Source organism: Phyllostomus hastatus, unplaced genomic scaffold (genome assembly GCF_019186645.2).
Source record: "Phyllostomus hastatus isolate PE091 unplaced genomic scaffold, TTU_PhHast_1.1 phas_contig_80, whole genome shotgun sequence".
NCBI lineage: Eukaryota > Metazoa > Chordata > Mammalia > Chiroptera > Phyllostomidae > Phyllostomus > Phyllostomus hastatus.
Genome location: NW_025333960.1, coordinates 5,888,076 through 5,911,204, shown reverse-complemented (window position 1 = coordinate 5,911,204; position 23,129 = coordinate 5,888,076). Strand labels below are relative to the sequence as shown.

General features: G+C 37.0%; 1 protein-coding gene and 1 pseudogene across 4 annotated transcripts in view; both read right to left on the bottom strand.

Annotated features, from left to right (window-relative positions):
• Positions 1–23,129, bottom strand: part of SPIRE1 (spire type actin nucleation factor 1) — a 303,603-nt gene that overhangs the window by 243,885 nt on the left and 36,589 nt on the right. For all 4 annotated transcript variants that reach the window (XR_006786997.1, XM_045849961.1, XM_045849959.1 and 1 more), the window contains exon 2: positions 22,192–22,229. Coding sequence is in view for 3 of the 4 variants with exons in the window: in XM_045849961.1 (XP_045705917.1) it covers positions 22,192–22,229 (38 nt within the window). In the remaining variant the exon portion in view is untranslated. The remainder of the gene's footprint in view (positions 1–22,191; positions 22,230–23,129) is intronic.
• On the bottom strand, positions 10,195–13,553 carry LOC123826099 (annotated as a pseudogene).

Sequence of the window (23,129 nt, the reverse complement as noted above, 5' to 3'; positions counted from 1 at the left end):
TCTAACAATAAAATGGCACTATATACATATCTATCAATAACCACCTTAAATGCAAATGGCTTAAATGTTCCAATCAAGAGATGTACACAGGGTACCTGAATGGATAAGAAAACAAGACTCATAATATATACTGCTTCCAAGAGACCCATCTCAGATCGAAAGATATACCTAGGCTAAAAGTAAAAGGGATGGAAAAAGATAATTCATGCAAATGGAAAAGAAAAAAAAAAAGCTGCAGTAGCGGTACTTACATCTGACAAAATAGACTTTAAAGCCAAGGCCACAGTAAGAGACAAAGAAGAATACCACATAATGATAAAGGAAAGTATCCAACAAGAGGATATAACCATGGTAAAACACTTATGCACCCAACTAGGGGCAACTTAATATGTAAAGAAAATCCTGATGGAGATAAAGAAAGAGGTTGACAGAAATACATTCATAGTTGGGGATTTTGACACCCGACTTACTTCAATTGATAGGCCTTCCAGATGAGAAATCACAAAGAAAAAAAAAGCAGCCTTATTGACACACGATCATATGGATTTAGTTGAATTCTTCAGAGAATTTCATTCCAGAGCACCAGAATATACACATCTTTCAAGTGCACATGGAATGTTTTCTAGGATACCCCAATTATTAGCACACAAAACAAGTTCAATAAATTTAAGAAGACTGAAATCATATCAATCATCTCCTCTGACAATGCTATGAAGCTAGAAATCAATCACAAGAACACTGAAAAACATGCAAAGATATGGAAGCTAAATAATAACATGTTATTAAACAATGAATGGGTCAATGAGATCAAGGAAGAAATCAAAAGATACCATGAAACAAATGAAAATGAGTGCACAACAATCCAAAATCTGTGGGACAGTGGGAAAGCAATCCTAAAGGGAAATTCATAGCGTTACAGGTCTATCTCAAAAAAAAAAAAAAAAAAAAACCAACAAAAACCCCCAAAACAAGAAAAAGCTCAAATAAACAATCTAACTTTACACTTAAAGGAAACTGAAAAAGAACAACAACAAAGCCCAAAGTCAGTAGAAGGAAGGAAACAATAAAGATCAGAGCAGAATCAATGAAATGATACAAAAAATCAATGAATCCAAGAGCTAGTTCCTGAAAAGATGAACAGGATGGAAAAAACTTTACCAAGATTCATGAAGAAAAAAAGAGTAGGACCCAGATAAATAAAACCAGAAATGAAAGAAGAGAAGTAACAGTTGACACCAAACCAGTAAAATGAATTGTAAAAAAATAATATGAACAATTACATGCCAACAAACTGGACAACCTGGGCAAAATGGATAAACTCCTAGAAACATATAATCTTCTGAAACTGAAAAGGGGAGTATCAGAGAATCTGAGTAGACAGATTGCACCTAGTGAAATTGAAGCAGCAATGAAAAAACTCCCAACAAACAAAAGCACTGGATTGGATGGTTTCACAGGTGAATTTTACCAAACATTCCAAGAAGGATTAACACGTTCTCAGATTATTTCATAAAATTTAAGAGAAAGGAGAGCTCCAAATTCATTTTACGATGGGCAGCATTATCCTAATTCCAAAACCAGTAAACGCACTACAGAGGAAGAAAATTATAGGCCTGTATTGCTGATGAACATAGATGCTGAAATCCTCAACAAAATATTAGCAAACTGAATACAGCAATATATCAAAAAGATTATACAGCATGATCATATGGGATTTACTCCAGGAGTGCAATGTTGGTACAACATTCGCAAATCAAAATATGATTCACCACACAAACAAAAGGAAGCATAAAAATTACCTGATCATATCAACAGATGCTGAAAAAGCATTTGATAAAATATAGCACCCAATTTGATATAAAAACACTCAGCAAAGTGGGAATAAAGAAAACACATCTAAACATAATAAAGGCCAGATATGACAAACCCACTTCCAGTACCATACTCAAGCACACCCAAGGGGCAAAACCTAAAAGCATTCCTCTTAAGATCTGAAACAAGACAGGGATGGCCCCTTTCACCTATCTTACTCAAATAGTAGTGGAAGTCCTAGCCATAGCAATTAGATAAGAAGAAAAAATAAAAGACATCCAAATTGGAAGAAAATAGTAAAACTGTCTTTATTTGCAGATGACATGTACATAGTGCACAGAGTCATCTACAGAAGATAGTGTACATAGAGAACCCCAGAGACTCCAAAAAAGTACCAGAACTGACAAATGAAATCAGCAAAGTAGCAAGATACAAAATTAATATGCAGAAATCAGATACATTTTTATATACCAATAACAAACTAAAACAAGGGAAATTTAAAAAGCAATCCCATTCATAACTGCTACAAAAAGAATAAAATAGTTACGTATAAATCTAACCAAGGATGTAAAAGACCTATACTTGGAAAATTATAAGACACTGAAGAAATAAACTGAAGAAGATACATGTAAGTGGAGGCACTTACCATATTTATGGATAGGAAAAATTAATGTCCCTAAAGTGTCCATACTACCCAAAGTAATCTACAGATTCAATGCAATTCCTATTAAGATTCCAGTATTTCATAGAACTAGAACAAATATTTCAAAAATTTATATGGAACCACAAAAGGATCCACATAGCAGCAGCGATCCTGAGAAAGAAGAACAAAGTTGGAGGAATCACACTACCTAATATCAAACTAGACTATAAGGCCATAATAATGAAAACAGTATGGTACTAGCATAAAAATAGATAAGGAGATCAATGGAACAGAATAGAAACTGCAGAAATAAATCCACAGCTTTATAGTCAATTAATATTCCACAGAGGAAACAAGCACATACAATGGGCTAAAAATAGTTTATTCTACAAAGGGAGTTGGGAAAATGGGACAGATATGTGCGGAAAAATGAAACTAGATCACCTTCTTTCACCACACACAAGAATAAATTCAAAATGGATCAAAGATTTAAATGTTAGATCAAAAAAAGTCTCGAAAAAAACATAGGCAGCAAAATCTCAGACATTTCTTATTAGCAATTTTTTAGCACATATATCTCCCCAGGCAAGGATACAAGAAAAAAATAAACAAATGGGACTACATCAAACTAAAAAGTTTTAGCACAGAAAAGCATCAATAAAACATAAAGACAACTGACAGAATGGTAAAACATATTTGCTGATACATCTAATAAGGGGTTAATACCCAAATTTTATACAGTAGTTACAAAACTTAACACCACAAAAACAAACAACCCAATGGAAAAATGTGCAATGGTGCCATGGATCTGAATAGATACTTCTCCAAGGATACAGATGGCCAACAGGCATATGAAAATATGCCCAAGGTCACCAGAGAAATGCAAATTAAAACTGCAATGAGATATCATCTTACACCTGTCAGAATGATAGGTGTTACACCTATCATCAAAAAATCAATGAACAAGTGCTGGTGGCAAAAGGGCGACCCTTTTACTCTTTGGTGAGAATGCAGATTGATGCAGCCATTGTGGAAAGCAGAATGGAGATACCTCAAAAAATTAAGCCTTTTGACCTAGTGATCCTACTTCTGGGAATATATCTGAAGGCATTCAAAACACTAATTTGAAAGAACATAAGCACCTCTATATTCACTGCAGTGTTATTTATAATCACCAAGAGATGGTGGCAGCCCACTGTCTGTATCAGTAGATGAGTGGATAAAACAACTATGGGACATTTATACAATGGAACACTACTCAGCAGGAAAAATTTTTTTTTTTCCTTTGTGACAGTATAGATGGACCTGGAGAATGTTATGCTAAGTGAAATAAGCCAGTCAGAGAAAGATAAACACCACATGATTTCACTCATATGTGGAATCCAATGAACAAACAAGGAAAATGGGGACAGACTCATAGATGGAGAGTAGGATAACAGCTAGTGGGGGTATTTTTAGGGGTTGAAGGAATTAAGCAAAAATGAAAAAGGACTCATGGACATGGACAACAGTGTGGTGACTGCTGGGGGTGGTGAAGAATATAAGGGGACTATATGGTAATGGAAAGAAATACAAAAAAGATTTTTTTAAAAGAAACAAACAAACATAGGGAGGCCATCAAAATGAAGAGTCAAAGAAGCATGGCCCAAATGAAAGAACAAATCAAAACTCCAGAAAAAAAGCTAAACCAAATGGAGATAAGCAATCTATCAGATGCAGAGTTCAAAACACTGGTTACAAAAATGCTCAAGGAACTTAACAAGGACCTCAACAGCATAAAAAAGGTCCAGTCAGAAGTGAAGGATACACTAATTGAAATAAAGAGCAATTTACAGGGAAACAATAGGACAGTGAATAAAGCCAAGAATCAAATCAATGATCTGGAGCATAAGGAAGCAAAAAATAACCAATCAGAACATCAAGAAGAAAAAAGAATGAAAAAAAAAACAAGCAAACAAGGATCATATAAGCAGCCTCTGGGACAACTCCAAGCATTCCAACATTATATAACACGGGTGCCAGAAGGAGAACAGAAGAAGTAAGAAATTGGAAATCTATTTGAAAAAATAATGAAAGAAAACTTCCCTAATTTGATGAAATAGACATGCAAGTCCAGAAAGCACAGAGTCCCAAACAAGATGGATGCAAAGAACCCACACCAAGGCACATCCTAATGAAAATGCCAGAGGTTAAAGATAAAGAGAGAATCTTAAAAACAGTAAGAGAAAAATCATTATTTACCTACAGGGGAGTACCCATAAGACTGTCAGCTGATTTCTCAAAAGAAACTGCAGGCCAGAAGGGACTGGTAAGACATATTGAAAGTCATGAAAAGCAGCAACCTACAGCCAAGATTGCTCTACCCAGGAAAGATAGCATTTAGAATTTAAGGGCAGATAAAGAGCTTCCCAGACAAGAAAACACTAAAGGAGCTCATCATCACCAAACCATTATTATATGAAATGTTAAAGGGACTTATTTAAGGAAAGAAGATCAAAACTATGAACAATAAACTGGCAATAAATACATATTGTATTTTACCATGTATAATGCTCACTTTTTTGAGGAAAAAATAAGGATGCACATTATAAATGGGTAGTATTAATTCTGTCTCTATATAAATGTTTTAAATTCTCTTATATGTACTTATATGGTAAAAGTGCAACTATAGAAAGCAATAACAATGACTGTATGCAAAATAATACCCTGGAATATGATAATCAGCTTTGTTTCTAAATATAAGTAAATAAATAATTGAATTAAAAAATTAAAACAATAGATATTTTTCCTTAAAGACTTGGCAAAAAAACATGCATGCACAGTATATACAGGAGCATATTATATATGGCAAAATGCAGTACTTGCCAACAATTAAATCTAAAAAACCAAATAAGTTCACAAGAAGAACAGAGACCAAATCATGGATATGGAGAGCTTTTTGAAAGTTGCCAGATGGGAAGGGGGCGTAGGGGAAAGGGTGAAGAGCTGAGGGGATTAAGAAGTACAAATAGGTAGTTACAGAATAGACATGGGGATGTAAAGTACAGTAGAGGAAATGCAGTAGCCAAAGAATTTATACGTATGACCCAGGGACATGAACAATGTGTGGGGATTGCCTGAGGGAGTGGGGGGGTGCTGGGTGGAGGGGAGCAAAATAGGAAAAATTGGGACAACTCTAATAGCAAAACCAATAAAATATCATTAAGAAAAAATAAAAAGAAAACCCACAGAATGGGAGAAAATATTTGTAAACCAGGTATCTGATAAGAGACTTGTATCCAGAATATACAGGATATGGCAAAAGTAGATTTATAGTTGTTCATATGGAAAATAATATAATTAAAAAGTAATAATATAAGAATAAACTGTTTCACACTCTCATAACTGTAAACCTACTTTTTTCCCACCCTGCATAAAGAACTATTATAACCCACTAACAAAAAAAATAAATAACCCAATTAAAATATAGACAATTGATAAAAGACATATTGACAAATATGTACAGATGATCAAATAAATAACCCAATTAAAATATAGGCAATTGATAAAAGACATATTGACAAATATGTACAGATGATGTACAGCCAAAAGCACATGAAAGTATGTGCAACATTATTAGTCATCAGAAAAATGCAAATCAAAACCAGGAGATAACATTTCACAACCACCAGGATTGCTAGAATCAAAAAGTCAGATCATTAATAAGTGTTGGCAAGATGTGGAAAAATCAAAACCTTCATACACTACTGGTGAGAATATCAAATAGTGAAGCTACTTTGATAAACAGTTTGGCAGTTCCTTTCAAGTTAAAACATGTAATTAGCAGGTGACCTGATAATTCCACTCCTACATACACATCCAAAAGATGAAAACTTATGTCCAACAAGGCCTTGTACAGGAATGTGTACAGAAGTATTCTTCATAACAGCCAAAAGGTATAGACAACTCAAATGTCCATCAACTTATGAATGGGTAAATAAAATATGATCCAGTAGTAAAAAAAGTACTGATAAATGTTATAATATAAATAAACTTTGAAAATATTATGTTAAGTGAAAAATCAGTCAGTCACAAAAGACCTAGTGGGGGGATAGCTAGAGTATAAGATTTGTTTTAGAGGGGACAAAAATGTTCTAAAAATGATTGTGGTTGCATAATTCTGTGAATATATTAAGACTCATGGGCTGCACACTTTAAATGATTGATTTGTATGGTATGTGAATTTTATCTCAATAGAGCTCTCACAAAAAAATAAACATCATCATCAAAAGAAATTAGGTAATTATCACACCAATTCTATAATTTTACTGTTAATGTCTTTCAAGTATATTTTATATTTGCCAAATAAAGTAAAATCTGTTTCAAATTAAGAGAAGATACTAAGAGACACCATAATAAAATGCAGAAACTCTCTTAATCCAACTCTACATAGCTGACTTATCCATCTCACACTCCACAATCCCTCTATAGGCTATACCAACTGATCTCTATGACAATTATTAGCCATGGGTAAGTCTGTATGGCAACAGTGCTCTTAGGTAACATGGTAGGAAAGCTGTATGCTTATCACAGGTCAGCTGAGTTTGTTCGCAAACCCGCTTATACCACTGTGCTGATGTGATTATAATAACAATTCAGTTAAGTGATACATAAGCTAATGAAATATAAATGCATAAATACTGCTCCCAAAAAGAACATATAAGCAAACAGGAAATGAAGAATACATATCAAAAGAATGATCCTAGGAAATAGAAGAACATTTCAAGATAGAAATGTTTCTCCCCTTAAAGAGATGTTGACCCTGTTGCGATCTTTAACATGGCCTATAAGACCTGGCACCACCTCATCTCCTCTATATTTCTTATAAGGCTCCTTCATATTCTCTATGAGTGCTGTCAGTTTCAAAAAACAATTGTTTTCTCAGAGTCCTCAACTATGATGTCCTTCTGCCTGGAAGCTTCCACCCCATATATCTAAACCCTTTGCCTCAGCCAAGTTCATCTTTTATACAAAGATGCATATATCCCCTAAGAGTAGCCCATAATACATGCTCAATGAATAAGTCAACATTTTTTTAAAATCCTCACCCGGGGACGCTTTTTTCATGGTTTTTAGAGAGAAAGGAAGGGATGTGACAGAGAAGCATTGACTGGTTGCCTCCTTGTACATGCCTGAACCAGGGAACCTGAACTGGGGATGGAACCCACAACCCAGGCATGTGCCCTGACCAGGATTTGAACCTGCATACTTTTGGTTATGGGAAGGCACTCCAACCAACTGAGCCACATGGGCCAGGGCAATAAGTCAACTTTTTAATGTACATATGAGCTATCTAGAAGAATATTCTAAAGAGCCATTATCATTAGATGTTAGGGTATAAAGTAATTTACTTTCTCCTCTATATTTTACTGTGACGTTTTAATTTTTACAACAAATATACATTATTTTTACAAATGAGTAAAGGTACAGTTGACCCTTGAACAACATGGGTTTGAACTGTGGGGGTTCACTTATAGTCAGATTTTTTTTCAATAAATACAGTCAGTCCTTCATATCTGTGGGTTTCACATACATAGATTCAACTAACTGCAGATCAAAAACATTACTTTCACATTCCCAAATGCAGATTCCCAACAGATGCAAAGGGGAGACCACAGAATCAAAAATTATGTGAGGATTTTAGATTGTGTGGAGGGACTGGTGCCCCTAATTCCATGCATTGTTCAAAAGTCAACTGTACTTTGAAAAAAGAAATTAAAATCTAGACCCTTCCCACTGATACCATGAGCACTACATTATCTGTGCTAAAAAAAAAACCAACCACTAATTTTTATTTTATTAAAAACATTTACAATTTAAGCTTTTCATTAAGGTAGACTGATACAGCCCCCTGACAAGGCAAATATTGAGCAAATGTTCTACTCTGTTATCAAAGTACTCAGGCGCTTAAATTTCCTGAAAGGCAAACTTTCTACTCCTTCAAGAAAAAATGTTACTCCCAGATAATTCTGGTTATTCTAAAATCCTTTCCCAGATTATACTGTCACTGCTTTTCAAAAGTAAGAACTATACAAAGGAACACTACTTATAAAAATTTTGTATCCTATGGTCACATCATGTCCCCTCCATTTAAGACATTTATGACTGTAACACAGGCCATTTTGGTAATAAATAATATCTGAGATAGAGATAACAGAGGGGAGAAAGATGGGAGAGACAGAGAAGAGGTAGGGATGGAGGGAGAAATGAATTTAAAATATGCCAAGCAGCTATCATAATGCGTCCCCCACCTCGTCTACATCAGATGATACATGAAATCTAAGTAAGGTTAGCCATTTATCACATCAATAATATCTCAATACCACTCTGGCTGGTATAGCTCAGTTGGTTAGAGTATTGTAAACCAAAAGGTAGCAGGTTCAATTCCCACTCAGGTCATATGGGTAGATTGCAGTTTCACTCTGGTCAGGGCACGTGAGCCAAATTGATGTTTCTCTCTCATATCAATGTTTCTCTCCCTCTCTCTCTTACTCTCTTCCTCCCTCTCTCTAAAAAAATCAATAAGTATGTCCTCAGGTGAGGATAAAAAAATAATATCTCACTACCAACCTCTACAAACATTGACAATAAGAAGCAGCAACTCAATTAGACACAGTTACTCTGAGGAAACACAAACCCATTTCCAGACCATGTAAGTTACTATCAATCAAGTGGCCATGTAAATTCAGACACATTTGGTGTCTGTAATCCAAAAAGACAGAAAGTGGAATATGAGCATCCTTTTTGTTCCTTTTACCTGTTGACCACAGAGAAAATGCTGTAGTTACCAGCAGTTAATGCTTATTCTTCCAATCCTTTATTGTACACATATGATGTTAACTTTTATCCATGCAAGTCCATTTATAAAACCTCAAAGTAGGGTTTAAAAGCAGACAAAGCCTTCTGCTAAAACAGATCTGATTTTATAACTGCCTTTTTGTTTCTACTAGCAATTCCAAAATGCACTTAGTTTGGTATCAAATACTATTTTGCAATCACATAAAACAGGCTCATTATGCAGCTAAAGTTGTGCACAGATACAAACATTTTTGTTAAAATATCACATATTTCTTTCACGTTAGCTTTTTGAGTTACTTTGAAAATTAACTAAGGACTCATGGACACGGACAACAGTATGGTGATTGTGGTGGGTGGAGGTGAAAGTGGGTATAGAGAGGATAAATGGTAATAGAAAAATACAATAAAAAAATGAACTATTAAAATGATAGCCCTGACTCAGGTCAGAGCTTCAAGTAGCAAAGACTGATTCAATTATGTTTACAAGAGATCTTGAGATCAACTGATAAACATAAGTGGAAAATAAATAAATAAATAAATTTATTTATTAATTAGGAGCTATCAAATGTCAAAGTGCAGTGAGCTGATGAAGCTAAAAACTAGAGAGACATTTTTAATAACATACTCTGTGTTAAAGCAGCAAACACCTATACACTACTACAGTTTATTTTGGGCTGCTTAGGAAACAAAATTTTTTCATGTAGTCCAGTTTGTATCAAAAACTGTAGATAATTAGAATGGAATTCTGATGTACTGTTTAGCTTATTTTCAAAATGAGTCTTGGATTTCCTGAAAAAACATATTAATCCTAAGTCTGATTTCCCAGCAGGTCAAATATATAGCTAATTCTTGAGTAGTTGTTTTTTGTTATTGTTGTTATTAGCATCTCTCTGTTTATTCACTCACAATAATGCACAGCCCCTGGATGGGGAAGGGGCAGGAGAAGCCATGACAGGGTGGGCTGGAAGGCAAGGAAGCACCTGCTTCCCTGGCTCCTCTTCCCTCTGTGCTTTGGGGACGGGGGGAGGAAGACAGTGGTTTTCCCTTACTCTCCAAAATGTAAACAGTAGCAGGTGTAAAAACATAAAAATACAAAAGACAGGAGGAAGGTCCCAGACATCCCCCTACCCCAAGGTCTTCCCCTCACTATCCCATCCACCAAAGCTCTCTCAATCCTAGAGGCTTCCTGGCACTGGCAACCCTGCCAAGGGCAGAGTCCAGGGCTCAGAACTGCTGGGCAAGCAGCTTACACAAGCTCACATAGGTGATAGGAGACAGGCTCCTTGCTGGTCAGCTGGTGTATCTAATCCTGGGCTGGGGCTCCAGCTGGAGGAAACAGTCCACTTAAAGGGCTTAAGTTTGTGGACCCCATCCCCCATGAAGTTATTAGGGCTGAGGTCCACATTGTCCAGAAGAATAGAGCCCAAACCCCAGGAGTTTGGCCTTAGCAACTTCAGCATCCATGGAGTGGTTGGCTTGAAGATTTTCTGTGCCTCCTGTTAGGGGAGGCTCAGTGTTTCCAACACTGGAAGAAGTCCTGGGCTGTCATTTCTGTTGGCTAGAAGAACTTGTTGATGGTCACTGGAGCTTCGGGGTGAAGGACTGAGGAGCTTCTCCATACCTTGTAGCATACTGACAGGAGTGGAGGCATCAGGAAGTCCTGCAGACACTTGATATTGAGTACCTACACATTTGGTCTGCATAGCAACATGAGTCTGGAGGTCTCCAGGATGGATGACAGTGGGCGTTAAGTTCTGGAACTGTACCAAGGCTTGGTGCCACAGAAGAGACATGTGGCCCAAGTTTTTCCACAACTCAGACTTGACTTCAATCTGCAGCAGCTGGTTCTCAAACAGGACCACATTGTTATTGCACATGAACTTAGCAATTTACCAGCTTCTGGGATGAGCAGGCCAAATTCCTTAGGACTTGGGCACAGAAAGGCCTCCTCGGAGATGGGCCCCAGGCTGAGCTGGAAAACCAGGTCCTTGGAGGAGATATTCACCAGGAAGTTGCGTGCACCCAAGGAAGCCTGGGGTACCTCTGGGGCAGAGGGTGAGGGTGTCCACATGGTGCAAGGGGTGGAATCCCCACTCCCACTGATGTCATTGCTGCTTGGGTCCCTCAAAATGTCATCCAGGGTGCTACCAGCCTCTGGTTCCTTCTTGCATTTCAGTTTGGCCAGGATGGACAATTCACACTCAGGGAAGGGCGGCATCTCCTCCAGCACTGTGGCCAGGATACCTGTGCTGGCCACCAAGCTGAGGATGAAGTCCATGACCACACATTGCTACAGCAATACGTTGTGTTGCACAGCTGGGAGACAACCCACAGCATGACCTGGATGGTGGCCTTGGTCTCCAGGAAAAGGCTGAGGAACTTGATGCAGATGGAATAGCACCAGGGTCCGCATCACCACACTGTACAAGTAAAACTTGGAGTGCAGCAGTAAGAATTGCTCTGGAGGGCTGCAGTGGGGGTCCCCAGCAATGACGGGACCCAAAGATGTAGCCACTAACATTCACCACGTTCTCATGACAGGCCTGAGGGCCTGAAGTACCTCAAAAATGGTCTTGGCGGTATAGCTCTGGGCATCATAGTGGCTGGTGACAATCTGCAGCATGCCGTACCACACCTCATCTCTCACACAGTCACCTGCAATGTGGATGAGGTTGAGGAGAGTGTTCATATACTAGCTATAGTCTGCTGCATATTTCTTAGCCAGATGGGCACCTTCAGGATGATCTCTTCACAAATGGTGTAGCTGGCTCTTGCCAGGTACCACAGCATCTTGACATGATCTGCTTGGTGTTGCTCCAGTCGCACATGGATAGAGGTCAGCTGCCTGCTGTAACACCTTTACATCCCGCTCCATCTTGAGAGCATTGATGATGATGTCGATGTGGGTCCTGACTGCTTCATGGATGAACTCAGAGCTGGCCAGTGTGCACATGTTCTCCAAGGCCAGGTAGCACTGGTTGGTCTCCTGGTGCTATAGAAACTCACCCAGTTTATTACAGGCCCACACCAGAAGCCTACACTCACTGTCATAGTGGATGATGAGGCTGATGGTCTTAGATAGGACAGCATTCTTGGCATTGGAGTGCTGGACCTTCTTGAACTTGAATGGCCCATGGGGCTTATTGAACATGGTCTCTAGACACTCAATCAGCCTCTCCTTCACATCCACATCCTCTGGCAGAGGGCAGCAGTGCAGTAGCCATAGGAGCTTTACCAAGAGCCAGGATGCAGGGACGAAGTAGTGGATGTAGTCCCAGAGGTAGGTGGAGGTTAAGGAGACAATCCATCTCAGGCAAGACACAGTTGGGGAGACGCAAGTCTTGAAGTCATCCACCTTCTTCTTGCAGAGACAGGTGATGAGGCTGACAGCAGCAGTGACTGTGCCCATGTGCTGGTCATTAAGCAGGTGCAAGATGTGGGCCATCCACTCGCCCATGCATACCAGGTCAAGTGAGGCCTTGTACAGCCACAGCTGTACAGGCACTGATTCAGGGTCAGGCTCTGATTCATGCTGTCCTGGTGTCCTCAGTCACTAGGATGAGAGGGATATCAGCAGCAAAGGCCTCAGCCATCTCACAGTTGCCCACATTGGTGATGTAATGCAAGGCCAGACACATGAGGGTGGGGTTATAGCTGAGCAGGTCATTCCTTTTTTTCAAAAAAGATTTTGTGTATTTATTTAATTTTTAGAGAGAGGGGAAGGGAGGGAGAAAGAGAGGGAGAGAAACATTGATATGAGAGAGCAACATTGATCAGTTCCTCTTGTACAAACCCCAATTGGGGACTGAACCTGCAATCCAGGTATGTGCCCTGACTGGGAATTGAACATGCAACCTTTCGATTTATAGGATGACCCCCATCCAATGGAGCCACACTGGTCAAGGCTGCCTAGGTCATTCTTATGTCACTGTTGATGAGCCGGATCAGCTGAAAGTTAAGAGTTCACTGGCACTGAGATGAACAGGTAACCTATCTGCTTCTGTGTACTTGTTGGAGCTAAGAAAGTTCACAGGATCCATGTGACCAAAGTCAATGTCATGGCCAAGCAGAAAGATTAAAAGTAGTTTACACACATATTTTTTCTTACTGTAGCCATCCAAGGTTTTGTCTCTTTTGAACTTGGAGCAAATATTAGCCAGTTCCTTGTTGATTCTCTTAACCTTCACGTCCTTGCAGTTCCAGATATCAGAGATAAATACTGTGAGCCCTGTATTTCATCATCCTTGAACACAGCTGGCATGATAGGAGTAATATCAGCTCTAGGCCTGGCCAGGCAGGGCACAGCACATTGGGGGCTGGCAGGTGGGGACTGGCTGAAACTTGAGCCGTTCTGAGTGCTTTAGAATCAGACTATTTCACAAATGACTATAGTATAGAACCCTATATTCACATAACCACTGGGGTTGAAAGTTCATGGACTATGTTCACTCCTTTGTCCAGTTTACATCTAGCAGAAACACATTCCCTGACTACATAATGCCAGGAATGGAAATAGACGCAGATAAGAGGAATATACAGAATAAAGAGATACTCAGGCATATCACTATCCCAAATAAGGCACTAAATTAATTATCAGCATTACACAGATACCTTACATTACACATAAAAGCTGAAGAAGAGAAACCTGAATGAACTAGCTATAGTCACTTGGACAAGTTAACCTCTCTAAACTTTAGCTCTCATTTGCAAAATACAAATAATAACAGTATCTACTTCATAAATTTGTTATAAGAATTAAATTAGTTAATGTCTATAATAATACTTAGCATATAGTAAACTCTAAAGTATATTTTCAAGATGAATATTGCGCTGGCTCTACTAATATGCAGAAGCAAACACAGGGAAGCAGACAAAATGAAGAGAAAAAGAAACATATCTCAAATGAAAAAACAGAACAAAATTCCAGAAAAAGAACTAAACAAAATGGAGGCAAGAAATCTACCAGGTGCATCACTGGCTGGTGTGGCTCAGCAGATTCAGTGTCGACCTGCGAACCAAAGGGTACATGCCTTGGTTGTAGGCCAGGTTCCCTATTGGGGTTGTGCAGTAGGCAGCCAATTGATGTAAGAGAACATTGATGTTTCTCTTACACGTCGATGTTCTCAAAGTCTCTTTCTCCATCCCTTCCCCTCCCTCTAAAAATAAATAAAATTTTTAAAAAAATTTTATTAAAAAAGGAACTTACCAGATGCAGAGTTCAAAACACTGGTTGTAACGATGCTCAATGATCTCAGTGAGAACTTCAACAAATAAAATATAACAACTGAGATAGAAAAAATAAACAAGAGCCAGTTAGAAATGAAGAATATAGTAACTGAAATGAAGAATGTATTACAGGAAATCAGGCAGAAGACCAAGGAAGCAATTTGGAAGGTAAGAAAGTAGAAAACACTCAGAACAGCAAAAAGAAAAAGAATCTATGAAAACAAGGAGAGTTTAAGGATCCTCTAAGACAATTTCAAGCATACCAACCTTCACATCATGGGGATGCTAGAAGGAGAAGAGAGGACAGGAACTGAAAACCTTTGTGAAAAAATAATGATGGAAAACTTCCCTAACTTGGTAAAGGAAATAGATATACAAGTCCAGGAAGCACAAAAACTACCAAACAAGATTACCCCAGAGAAGCCCATACCAAGGCACATCATAATTAAAATACCAAAGGTTAAAGACAAAGTGTGAGTCTTTTTAAAACCTTGTATTTATTGATTTTAGAGGGGAAGGAAGGGAAGGATGGAGGGAGGGAGGGAAGGACAACGGGAGGGAGGAAGAGATAAATATCAAATTGTTGTTTCCTTATTTATGCATTTTTGGTTGATTCTTATATGTACCCTGACCAGAATTCAAATGCACAACCTTTGCATATCACGATGACACTCTAATCAATTGAGCTACATGGTCAGGGCCAAAGAGAGAGTCTTAAAAGGAACAAGAGAAAAGCAGTTAGTTACCTACAAGGGTGAAGCCCTTAAGAGTGTAAGCTGATTTCTCAACAGAAACTTTTTAGGCCAGAACAGATTGGCACAATATATTCATAGTGATGAAAATCAAGGACCTACAACCAAAATTACTCTACCTAGCAAAGCTATCATTTAGAATCAAAGGACAGATAAAGAGCTTCCCAAACAAGAAAAAGCTCAAGGAGTTCATCACCACCATACCAGTATTACAAAAAAATGTTAAAGGGTCTTCCTCAAGAAGAAGAAAGAAGAAGAAAGAAATTATCAAAAAAATAAATAATAAAATGGCAATAAATTCAAATATATTATTCATCCATATGTTTATTGCAGCATTATTTACAATAGTTTAGATACAGAAGCAACCTAAGTGTCCATCAATAGGTGAATGGATAAAGACATGGTGCATATATATAATGCAATATGGTTCAGCCATTAAAAAAAATAATGAAATCTTGCCATCTGCAACAACAGGGATGGACCGAGACTCCAGCTGGGGTGTCCAACCTGTGGCCCAGATGGCTATAAATGCAGCCCAACAAACAATTGTAAATTTACTTAAAACATTTTTTTTTGCTCATCAGTTTTCATTGGTGTTGTGTATATAATATGTGGCCTTCCAGTGTGGCCCAGAGATGCCAAAAGGTTGGACATACAAGAGGGTACTGTGCTGAATGAAACGTCAGACAGAGAAAGTCAAATGCCATATGGTTTCATTTAAATGTGGAATATAAACAGCAAAACATAAACAGACTCATAGATACAGAGAACTATTTTAATGGTTGCCAGATTGGAGGGGGATTGAGAGAATGAGTGAAATAGGTGAAGGGATTAAGAAGTACAACTGGTAGTTACAGAATAGTCATGGAGATGTAAAGTACAGCATAGGGAAATAGTCAACAATACTGTTATAACTATGTATGGTGTCAGATGGGTATTAGATTTATCAGAGTGATCATCATATGTGGTATGAATGTTTAATTACTGGGTTGTACACCTGCAGCTAATATAAAACTATACATCTACTGTAATTGAAAAATAAAAATTATTTTTAAGAAGATGATGTGGGAATGAAAAAGAGTATTTATGCAAAGTATATATGAAATTTATTTCCAAATGTGAACACGAATGTTTTTAATAATTTCCCTCACTAAAGCTTAAATGTTTCTGCTATGCTATTTTTACAAATTAGCTCTATCAAGATTAAAGTATTGATAAAAAGTTAACTTTATAAAATGCTTCAACCTATTCCACTTAAAATACAACTAATCCACCAAGGGGAATACCAGGATTGTTTTAGCTATTCATTTAACCTTCTTTTTTGCTAAAGGGAAAGGGTTTCTGAGTGCTTCATAATTAGTTGTGTTTAATAAAAGACAGGAATGTATGAAATTTGGAAAATTAAAACAACAATGAAAAAGTATCAATTAAATACTTGAATATTCAAATTCTTTGTTTTAAGAGCTTGGCAATTTTCTTCAACTTTAATAGTATAACCCACAAAACTATTTTAATAATACCAGTAAGAAAAACTTGTAAAATGGGGGTAAAAACTCTCCCTAAACTATGGATCAGGAATTCTTCTTTGGCACACAAGTACCCACAAGTACAGATCAGCCATTTGAGAGTTTATAAATATCAGTCTGAGTCACTCCTAGAGAGGGAGAGGTTAGGGTTACACACTGTTTAAACAAAAGGGGCACAATATAAACCAGTGGTTGCCAAGGACTGGTGGAAGAGGAAGGGATTGTAACAAAGGAAATGGAGGGCATTTTGAGGATGATAGAACTTGATTGCAAAAATGGTTAACACAACTTAATGTACTGTAAAAACTCAATGGTAATTGAAAAGATTTAAATTTTTAAAAATATTTTATTTATTTGTTTTTAGAGAGGGGAAGGAAGGGAGAAAGAAAGGGAGAGAAACATCAGTGTGTGGTTGCCTCTCAAGTGTCCCCTACTGGGGACCTGGCCCGCAACCCAGGCATGTGACCTGACTTGGAATAAAACTAGTGACCCTTTGGTTCACAGGCTGGTGCTCAATCCACTGAGTCACACCAGCCAGGGCTAAAAAGTTTAAATTTTGAGGACTTCCAGCCAAGATTGAGATGTAGGCAGATACATTTTGCCTCCTTGCACAACCAAAAGAATTCAAAAAAAAATTTAAAAACAAAAAATACCCAGAACTGCTAGAAAATCGAACTGTATGGAAGTCTGACAACCATGGAATTAAAGAACAAACATTCATTCAGACTGGTATGAGGGGAGGAGACAGGCAGCCAGCTGAAGAGGACATTACAAGGTGGCAGCTGGAGGTTCTGGGTGAGCAAGGTGATGGCTGGTAGACCAGGCAGTCCCATATTTGTGTGCAGATAAACTGGGAGGAACAACTGGGGAATGAGATAGACTGTGCAACCCAGGGTACCAGCTCAGGCAAATAAAGTTTCAACATCTTTGACTGTAAAAATCTGTGGGGGCTGCAGCAGTGAGAGAAACTTCCAGCCCAAAGAAGAGTTTGTTGGAGAGACCCATAAGGTGCTAGGACGTACACAAAACCACCCACCTGGTAATCAGAACCAGAGGGCCTTATTTGCTTGTGGGTAGCAGGGGAATTGACTGAGAGCTGAGAAAGAGCTGAGCAAGAGGCATTGTTTACTCTCAGTCCCCTCCCCCACATACAGTGCCACAACACAGGTACCTGGGTTGCCCCTCCCTGGCCAGTACCTAAGGCTCTACCCCTTACAACATAAGGGTAATGCCCAGACAAAAAAAAATATGGCCCAAATGAAAGAACAAATCAAAGCTCCAAAAATAGAACTAAGTGATGAAGAGATGGCCCACCCATCAGATTCAAAGAGTTCAAAACAGTGGTAATCAGGATGCTCACAGAAATAGTTGAGTATGGTTGCAAAATGGAAGAGAAAGTGAAGGCTATACAAAGTGAAATAAAGAAAATATACAGGGAACCAACAGCAAAAAGAAGAAAACCAGGACTCAAATCAACACTTTGGAGCAGGAGGAAGAAAAAAACATTTGACCAGAATGGAACGAAGAAACAAGAATTCAAGCAAGTGAGGAGAGGCCTAGGAACCTCTGGGACACCTTTAAACGTCCCAACATCCAAATCATAGGGGTGCCAGAAGGAGAAGAGGAAGAGCAAGACATTGAAAACTTATTTCAAAAAATAATGAAGGAAAATTTCCCGAATCTCGCAAAGGACAGAGACTTCTAGGAAGTCCAGGAAGCCCAGAGAGTCCCAAAGAAGTTGGACGCAAGGAAACACACACCAAAGCACATCATCATTCAGTTGCCCAAGATTAAAAACAAGGAGAGAATCTTAAAAGCAGCAAGAGAACAAGAGACAATTACAAAGGACTTCTCATAGGACCATCATCTGATTTCTCAAAAAGAAAAAACAAAAACAAAAAAAGTTGCAGGCAAGAAGGGGCTGGAAAGAAGTATGAAGAAGTCATGAAAGGCTAGGACCTACATCCAAGATGACTCTATCCAGCAAAGCCTTCATTTAGAATGGAAGGGCACATAAAGTGCTTCCCAGATAAGGTCAAGTTAAAGGAGTGCATCATCACCAAGCTGTTATTATATAAAATGTTAAAGGGATTTATCTAAGAAAAAGAAGATCAAAAATACAAACAGTAAAATGACAACAAACTCACAACTATCAACAATTGAATCTAAAAAAAGAAAAGTAAGCTAAGCAAACAATAAGAACAGGAACAGAGTCACAGAAATGGAAATCACATGGAGAGTTATCAGTGGGGAGGGGGTGGGTGGAGAATGGGGAAACAAACAGGGAATAAGAAGCATAAATGGTAGGTACAAAATAGCCAGCAGAGATTAAAAATAATATAGGAAATGCAGAAGCCAAGGAATTTATATGTACAACCCATGGACATCAACTAAGTGGGTAGGGGAAAATATTTGTATGTGGGGGGGCAGGGTGGAGGGGAATAAAGGGAACAAAAAATGAGACAACTGTAATAGCATAATTAATGAACAAAAGTGTGGTGCATGAAGCTTTGCCCAGGCACAAACACTTCCCCCCTCCCTTGCTTCTTCCCTAGAATACCCTTTCCTATGTGAAAGGCTGGGCTGATCCTGTATTACACGTGGTACTAGCAATATGCTGTTCCACCTCATGGAGGATCCTTCTCACGTCTACTCATCTACACAACTTGTTAGCAGCCATTCTCTTGGTCTGGACTTTATGCCAGCAAGAGCTGGATGAGACTTTTAACTTACAAGAAGAACTAGAAATTTCTTTTCTCAACAGAAAAAAAATTATGGGCAAAAAGAGGCTCTAGCAATCACTTTTATGAACCAGGATAACCTCACTCTCAAAATTAACCCTGTCTTCTCATAGACAAAAAAAAGGTTGGCTTAAATCCTTACATCAAAGATTCCCTCAACTTCCCAATGTCTACCTCAGGACTCAACCCTCAATTCTGTTTCTCAGGAAGAAGCACCTCTGTTGTCTCTGCCCTACCCCAACCACTCTCAAAACATTTTAGTTGTTAGGACCCCTTTACATTCTAAAAAATTACTGAGGAGTCCAAGGAACTTCTATTTATGTAAGCTATAACCTATCAATACTTACTACATTAGAAATTAAAACTGATACATTTTCATTTAAATTAAATTATTTAAAAATAATATCAAACATGTTAAATCAGTTAACATTTTTATGGAAAAACTTGGTTTTCAAAAATGGTGAGAAGGGGGATACTGTTTTACATTTTTGCAAAACTCTTGAAGGTCATGATTAATAAAGCTGGCTGGATCTCATATCTGCTTCTGCAGTCTGGTATTAGTCATAGTCATGCAGTCATGTAGCCTGTGAAAACATTACACGCTCTGAGACAATGAAAATAAAAGGGCAAATAATGTCTTGATATTACTTTGAAAATAGTTGACCTTGAAAGGGTGTCAGAAACCACTCCTGCCCTCCCACAGCCCTTGGAGAACCACTGCTCTAGTCAAGCCATCTTCTAGATACAATCCTAGGTCTGGTTTCAGCAAATATCCACTAATTTGGACTCCAGTCTTACTCTCTCTTGGTTTCCTTACCGCAAACACCACCACCATCACCAAAAAAGAAGAAACAATATAAAACTTCCTACTTAAGCTCTCTTCTCCTTCTCTCAAGTCACCAAACTTCTTGAAAAAGTTTTCACTGTCTCTACTGCCCCTCCTTTTTATTATCTTAATTACAAAAGTATATACAAAGACATTCTCATTTTTTAAAACATCCAAACAATATAGACAAATCATCATTCACAATCCCAATCTCTTCACCAGAGGTAACCACCACTATTTACCCCTAGAAAATACCCCAAAATTATTTTTTTATTTTAATCATTGTTCAAGTACAGTTTTCTCCCTTTTACTCCCAACCCAGCCCACCTACCCAACCACTATTTTTAAACTAAATATCAGATTGAAATGTTTCTTTTCTTGTGATTTTTCCCTCTTTAAATAGTTATACAAAATAAATCTGGAAGAGAACTCTATTTAGATGCCAATTCTTTTGGTGAGTGGAGTAAGTTATGGATCAAAGGATAAGGACTAGGAGATAAATACAAAGCAAGTACTAAGGAAGATGTTAACCATGTCGATTTTATGGCTTGTATTGCCATAATAAGACAGAATAATAAGACTTAGGACTATGCCTTTTATGTAAACCCCTCACATTTCGTTACGTAAATGCAGATGAGTACTGGCTATTCTTGCATCATCTCGATAAATATAATAGTGTCTTTAGGGTTTAAAAACATTTTCACATATATTATCCCTTTAAAATTCACAACCCATGAGGTTAACAGGTACTATCTTTAATGTTTTATAGATAAGAAAGCAAAAGTTCTTAGGAAAAAAAATTACTTGCTCAAAATTACATAGCTAAAAAGAAGCACAGCAGAAACCATAGACAGAACATATATCTTTTGAGTCAAATCAAATCCCACTTCTTTATATCATATTGCATATATTTGCAACATACAAATATTAAGTTCTTGCCTATTTTTAGAGCTAATTTGCAAAAAATTATCTCTAATTTCAAAGTTGAACAGAAAATATAAAAATGAATTGTATAACTTTTGAATACAAAAAATAGTAAATTATTTTTGCTTCTTTATTATACAGTATAATCCATTAGAGACCTTGCATTTTAAAGTTAAAATTCACTAACACCTGCATCAACATGTAGATGTATTATAAAATTAGAAAAATAACTTCTTAAATCCTTAATTAGGCAATGCTGTTAACAGAAGATCTAAGTCTCCTGATTGTAAGAATGATGTAACAGCTCCTGAATAAAATACCACACATACATAATTCATGGGTCCTGCCCTCATATTTTGATGCTATCCTTGAAATTCCTGCAAGGAACACCTGGAATCATGTGGAAATTCATTATATTTCATGATGAGAATTTTAAATTACATTGTTTCAATTATTAAAAACTAATAATCCTAGTTATACAAATAACAAAGCAATTAATTCATTATTAATCTTACAGAAACACTTTCCAAGTTCCTATTTTTTCTTACACCAATGTAGCTCCATAGAAGTCCAACATATTTAAATGATTTCTGTATTATGACATACTAGATTGGATTATGAAGAAATGTAAACTTAAACTATTTCAAATTAAGTGCTCTTAATCTTAGCTAACTCAATTTCACAAATAACTCAAGAAAAAATTTAAACTATGATTAAGTTAATCTTTATAACTCACACTGACATTTTAAAAACATGGACAAGATAACAGATTTTTTTCACAAATATAAAAGTTATATACCTGCTTTCAACACAAATTCCATAGTGACATAGTTCAGTACTCAAAGTTAGTCTATACAGTAATGCAAAACTCCTTTACTAAGAAATATTTGAGCATTTCTCTTACCTCTGTTTCTGTACAATGTGAAGAATATCCTGATTTACCTGTAATAAAAATACAAAAAAATACTTTAAAAGGATTTTGACTTTTAATCATTGATAAAAAAAATTGAGGTACTTTAACCATGGCTTTATTATATTTATAAAAGTATGCAAATAAAAGGTGCTAGAGTGACCAAATATTCTAGAAGGTCCTGCTTTGATATTTAAGTTTACATAGGCCTATATGAAAATAATAAAGAAAAGAATGAGAAGAATATGCTTAATTGTAATAAGATATAAAACACACATATTTGATTTATATATATACGAATTCATGAAAGTACAACAAAAATACTTTTAAGTCTTGTTTTCTTTTTAAAATATCTTAAAATACTTTTAAAAGGTACCTTTTAAAACACTTTGAAATGTCTTTAAAAATTTTTAAGAGTCTTGGACATTTCCCCAAATATATTTCCAGGTTAAAGTTACAGTAATCATCTCAGTGAAAGCCAACATGTTTCAAACACATATTTTCTTTAATATACAATTCTTGTTTTCTTTAATATATGATTAGATAAAACCATATAATTAATCTAGTAATTCTTTCAACAGAAGATCACCTAAAGAATAAGTAGTATGAACAATATTCAGCAACATTAATGTTTTCTATTCATCACTGAGACACAATATGAAGGAACATATACAATTACATATTTCTGTCAATTTGGTGACTAAGACATATTTTTAAAAATAAGAAAACAGCTATTTTATTTTAAAGGAGAGTCATTTTTAAAATAGTTTTAGAGTCATGTTTTAAATAGTTTTAACAAAAGGCTAGCTAACACATTTATACTGGGTACTAAACAAATATTTTAATTTCCCCAGTTTACACTTCTCAAATTTCACTGTCTTAAGTTCAAATATACATTTAGCCCCATCTCTTTTTCACCACCAACTTGCCTC